Source organism: Dysidea avara, chromosome 12 (assembly GCF_963678975.1).
Source record: "Dysidea avara chromosome 12, odDysAvar1.4, whole genome shotgun sequence".
NCBI classification, from domain to species: Eukaryota; Metazoa; Porifera; class Demospongiae; order Dictyoceratida; family Dysideidae; genus Dysidea; species Dysidea avara.
Window position 1 is genome coordinate 17,009,316 of NC_089283.1, and position 6,390 is coordinate 17,015,705.

General features: G+C 40.1%; 1 protein-coding gene across 1 annotated transcript; it reads left to right on the forward strand.

The window, feature by feature from the left end:
- Positions 1–4,410: 4,410 nt before the first annotated feature.
- LOC136239885 (uncharacterized) lies at positions 4,411–5,328 on the forward strand. The gene has a single exon (XM_066030630.1). The coding sequence runs from the start codon at positions 4,411–4,413 to the stop codon at positions 5,326–5,328; it is 918 nt and encodes a 305-aa protein (XP_065886702.1).
- The last annotated feature ends 1,062 nt before the right edge of the window (positions 5,329–6,390 follow it).

The following is a 6,390-nucleotide window of genomic DNA, read 5'->3' on the forward strand; positions in this document are numbered from 1 at the left end:
TAGGTAAGTTAGCTGTTCTAGAGTATCTGGCTATAAATCTGTAGTTGTATGTGACCCAGTCTGACAAAACCGGGCTTATCGCCTATTTAAAAGTATCGAGAAATTCCGGTTTTCGCCAATGGTTGAAGCTATGTGTACCAAATTTTCACACGTTTTACACCAATTCCTTACCTTCCAGAGCATCCACTGTACAAGTAGCCAACAACTAAGTTTCCCGCCATTTTAGATAGTTTTAAACCGAGGTTGACTGTATCACGCGAGCTGCAAATTGGGTGAGAGGTGGGGGCCCTGGAAGGCGGACAAGATGGTGTTCAAAAATTGAAAAGGAAGGCCAAGAGATGAATTAGGCCAAGTTTTGAGCCATTGAAGTCCCAAAACTGGCTAAAATGAAAGGAAATTTACTGTAGAGGTACTTATTCAACACCATAGAGCTGTACAGCCACATACAGTCATTCCCAGGCTGACCAGAGCTAGGGTCCGCAACGCGAAAAATCGATATCCTCCAATCAACTACCTAACTATTGTCATGTGTTAGGCTAAGTGTAACTTAAATAACACCAACGTGGCAGCCAAGTTTGTCACTTTCTTCTGGTAGAAAACGATACAAATGTCTTAAAATCATGTAATTTTTCGTTGCAGCGGCTCGTAGGGTTCTTCATGTCTTGGGGGGTTGCCCGGTTGCGTTATCTCAGGAAAGGTACACTTATCGACATGATTTAGTCATTCAGTCTTTGGTCGACAGTTTCATCAGGGTTTACATTGACTTGCCCTATATCCGGGTTTATACTGACCTTCCTAACTTGCGAGCCAGTGAGTCACCCCCATCTACACTTCCACCTAATGTGATTGTGACCCCCTTCAGACCAGACATTGTTATCCATAATACCGTCACTTCTAGTATACTTTTATTTGAACTGACATGTCCATTGGACAGTGCCCACCATCTTGAGCAGGCTAGATCCCACAAACAAAATAAGGCTGAATACCACCAAATTCTATCAGAGCTAGATCGGTTAAATGTTACCAACTTTTATGAGACTCTTGAGATCAGCGTTTTAGGTCACTTCCAGCAATTTTCAGTCACTAACACTTACAATGTACTACATTTTATTGATAAGGACATCAATATCACAAGGTCACTGGTTCGACGGATGCTGGATGATGCCTCGAAGGTTTGTATGACTGCATCCCAGAGGATTTTTATGGCAAGGGACTGCCGAGAGTGGTTGTGATAATGTACTTGTAATTTAATATTTTTGTTTTGTTTTGTAATTGTTGTTTTTGTTTGTAATTATTGTTGTTTTTGTTTGTAATTGTAATTACTTTTCTCCCTTGCCATGCCCACGTTGGTATCACTTGATCACCAGCCTTGTGGTCGCATGTGACCGAGGGTTACTGAATTTGTAAATGTATATACATGTCTCATTTATCATGATGGTTTCAACAACTCTCAACATTTTTCAAGTAGTCTATCATCAACTCAAAGTATTGGTGGTTTGATTTTATTGGTCAGTTTCTGGTGGCAGCACGATCTGTGCAGCGTTTTGGCGACAGACAAAATGTTTCTTCCTCTGGAGCACAGGACAAGCAGAGCAGCAACTGCGCCGTGGGTCAACAATGACCAGTACTAGGTAAAGTACCTGCACGCGGAGTATGGTTACAATTGAAGCTTGTTAGCCATCTGGCTGAGCCATCTATATGCTGAAATTCGGTCAAAACGACGCGATATTTGCAAACAAATACCAGAATAGTTGATACATCAGTGAGATAATCAGTGAGATAGTCTCCATCAGCAAGGATACGAAGCTTATAAACACCTAACAATACGGCTATCTCGCCCAGTAAACGCATAGAGCAACCCAATGCATGAAATAGGCACTCACGTGATCGAAATTCAAATCGCGGAGATACTCATGAAATCGCTTTCATTTCTGAATAGGAACCATGCAGTGTACTCCTTTTGTAAATATTTCTGCTAATTGTTCACTCAGGCGTGGTCTGGGCCAGTGCAGGTGTGTGTTATGCTGTGATGGCATCATAGGGAGAGTCTTAGGCTGGTGGGCTAATCGATATGCTGAACGTAATGCAGACAAACTGATAGTCACTTGATTCCAAGTGATTTTAAGGTCATTGGAATAGATTATGGTTGTGTTTTTCGAGATTTGAATATCGATCACGTGAGTGCCTATTTCAGGCATTGGATTGCTCTATGCGTTTACTGGGCGAGATAGCCGTATTGTTAGGTGTTTATAAGCTTCGTATCCTTGCTGTTGGAGACTATCTCACTGATGTATCAACTATTCTGGTATTTGTTTGCAAATATCGCGTCGTTTTGACCGAATTTCAGCATATAGATGGCTCAGCCAGATGGCTAACAAGCTTCAATTGTAACCATACTCCGCGTGCAGGTACTTTACCTAGTACTGGTCATTGCTGACCCACGGCGCAGTTGCTGCTCTGCTTGTCCTGTGCTCCAGAGGAAGAAACATTTTGTCTGTCGCCAAAAAGCTGCACAGATCGTGCTGCCACCAGAAACTGACCAATAAAATCAAACCACCAATACTTTGAGTTGATGATAGACTACTTGAACAATGTTGAGAGTGAATATCGTGGCATACGAAGAACCCTACGAACCGCTGCAACGAAAAATCACGTGATTTTAAGACATTTGTACCGTTTTCTACCAGAAGAAAGTGACAAACTTGGCTGCCACGCTGATGTTATTTAAGTTACACTTAGCCTAACACATGACAATAGTTAGATAGTTGATTGGAGGATATCGATTTTTCGCGTTGCGGACCCTACCAGAGCTCCATTAAGGCCCCACACCACACATACGGATCGCCACTGGGCTCGGGAAAAGCAGCCAGCAAAACCAGACCACTCAAGTCTAGCTGATTTTAAGTGTGGAATTAGATAGTTTATTCATGTAGCTGTGTGTCCTGGGTGAAAAATCGAATCTGCTGACATGGGCGATAAGACCGGTTTTCTCAGACTGGGTCACATATAACTGCTTGTAACAGAGAAATGTAGTGTTAATTAGTAGAAACAAACCATTACTCTACCTGTAACAACAGTTACGGTTTTAAAATTAATTTTCAGGTGCAGATGTGTTGCCAACGCTACCAGTGCAGGTGCAACATAATAAACACGAAAAGGGTCTAAGTAAACATGAAAGTAACTTAGACACCTCCAAAATCCACCACAAAAAGGGTCTAAGTAATTTAGATCCTTTTTGTAGTGGATTTTGGAGGTGTCCATTATAAAAATGAAATATGTGACCAGGCCTGCAAAAATAGGGCATGTGGGCACATAAAAATTGCCTACTGTTTCAAACTTCAGAATGTCATAACTTAGTATTCCGTTGTTGTGTGGCTATGAAATTTTCAGCACTTATACAACATTTAGCTGGCATTAAAATACCAGTAACAGACTGAACATATTCTATTCCAGTAGAGAGATATGAGATGTTATGTGACAGGGTGTAGTTTGTGCCCACATGCCCTATTTTCGCAGGCCCGGTCACATATATAGGGATCTATGCAATAAAAAGCACTGAAACAAGAGATGAATGATGGTATTACAGCATAGCTCGGTGGGAAAGTCCCTACTTTGGCACCAGGGGCGGATACAGGGGGGGGTCAAAGGGGGCTCTTGACCCCCCTCCAAAAATTTTTAGTATACCAAGATCGAGATACTCTGATAAAGCAGTCACGGTATTAGAACAGTGTGTAGTGAGCTATTTAAGGATTTTTATGTACTTTATCAGCTATAAATGCGTGGTTGGTAAGGTGGGCAACTATTTTCAGCTGGCTGTGACCTTTTTTTTTTTGGTCTCACCTTATCAAACCAGAGACAATGTAGTGCCTCAGTTCATTTTTGACCCCCCCTTTCTATAAGTCTGGATCCGCCCCTGTTTGGCACATTAGCTATTTTGTTCAGTGCCAAAATAGGGACTTCCCCACTGAGCTATGCTGTAATACCATCATTCATCTTTTAATTGTTTCACTATTGCATAGATTCCTACTTCATTTTTAAATTAACATTCTTAAACCAGGCACGCGTCGAAAGGATCGACCGGATGGTTATGGTGGTGTTATGATAGCCATTTCTAAACTAATACCCACCTATGAAATGACAGCCTTACAAACTGAGTGTGAACTCCTGTGGTTACAGGTTGTTGTAGGTAATGGTAACAAACTATTCATAGGTGCTTATTATAGACCACATATTGATGACCAGCAATAAATCGATGAGTTAAACCTTTCATTGTAAAAGCTTCATGAGACAACAACAGATGCTAAAATATGGCTAACTGGTGATTTCAATGCTCCCTGCATTGACTGGGAATCTATATCTCTTTCCATAAACAGGACACATGTTGCTACCCACTCTGCTCTCATTGATGTAATGCAGGAACATGGATTAGAACAAATAGGTAACCAACCAACCCGACACCAAAATATACTTGATCTGTTTTTCCTGAATCACCCCAACGACAAGTACACTGTTGACATCTTACCTGGCCTTGGTGATCATGATATTGTTTGTGTCAATATCCAAGTGCAACACAAAATAAATAAGCAGAGCCATAGAGAAGTCTACCTGTATCATAGAGCCGACTGGGATTCTATAAAGCAAGATATAATTTCCTTAATGAATAGTCCCGATTTTAGCTCTCCTAATAACAGATCCGTAGATGAGCTCTGGATGAAATTCAAGGATACTGTTTTGCACAGGATAAGGTCACATATACCACACAAGTTTACCAGAACACGTTGTGACTTGCCATGGCTAACCTCTACTATAAGAAAACAAATAAAGAAACGTAACAAACTATATCACCTATACAAGGCATCTCGCTCACCAGAAACACATAGTAGATTTTTGACACTGAAACATGACATCCAACGGCAAATGAGACAATCACACGATGCTCACATTTCTAAACTCATTACAAATTCAGAAGATGGAACCTCTTCAATAAATTCAAAGAAATTTTGGAATTTTATTAAGAAGCTGAAGAAGGATAATAATGGACTACAGGCTCTTAAAGCCAATAATAAAGTTATTACTAATAGCAAAGAAAAGGCAAATGTTTTTAACTCACACTTTAAATCAGTATTCACCAATGAACCAGATTATATACCTGACAAAGGTCCCAGCCCACATCCAGTCTTGGAGGATATCAACGTAACCACTTCCGGTATAATTAAATTACTTCAAAACTTGGATGTTCACAAAGCTTCAGGTCCAGATGAAATAAGTACAAGACTTTTAAAGGAAACTGCTGAAGTCACAGCCCCCAGCTTAAAAGTTAATATTTGAGAAATCACTGGACACAGGTGAGGTCCCCTATGATTGGAGAGTGGCTAACGTGGCACCTATTTACAAGAAGGGGGAACGATCAGCTCCTCAAAACTACCGTCCAATCTCGCTCACGTCTACAGTTAGTAAAGTCCTAGAACACATCATATCCTCCCATCTAATGAAACATTTATAGAAAGTAACAATTTACTTCATGAATCTCAACATGGCTTCCGACACAACAGGTCCTGTGAAACACAGTTAGTATCGTTTGTTAATGACCTAGCCAAAAGCTATGATAGTGGAAATCAGACTGATGTTATATTAATGGATATTGCTAAAGCCTTTGGCACAGTACCCACAACAGATTAAGACACGAGCTACAGTGGTACGGTATTGTTGGCAATATCTATCAATGGATTTCTTCCTTTTTAAGAGATCGTTACCAACGTGTAACTATTGATAATGTTTCGTCTGATTTGGTACCTGTAACATCCGGTGTCCCTCAGGGAACTGTATTGGGCCCTATACTATTTATAATCTACATGAATGATGTTGTTGACAATATAAAGCACAGTAAAATCTGCCTCTTTGCAGATGACATTATATTATATAAGGAGATCATGTCAGTAAGTGATGTACAACAACTCCAAGAAGACTTGCAATCCTTACAACTAAGGGAAAGTACCTGGCTACTTAAATTTAACATACCTAAATGTCATGTCTTAAGGGTAACTAGAGCCACAAAACACAAGATTATATCTGACTATTACCTGCACGACAATCCGTTACAAATAGTTGAGAATTGTAAGTACCTGGGCGTTACTATACAATCAGACCTTAAGTGGTCCAAACATATACACAATATTACTGTTAAAGCCAGCCATACCTTGTCCTTCCTAAGAAGAAATCTTAAATTAAATAATCAACACCTCAAAGAAACTGCCTATTTTTCCTTAGTCCGACCACAATTAGAATATGCAAGTATCATTTGGTCGCCATGGCAAAGAAGAGACATAGAAAAGTTAGAGAAGATTAATTGAAGAGCTGCAAGGTTTGTTACAAACAATTTTTATCATACTA

Coding starts and splice junctions, on each gene's coding strand:
- LOC136239885 (XM_066030630.1), top strand. CDS start 4,411: ATGCAGGAACATGGATTAGAACAAATAGGTAACCAACCAACCCGACAC.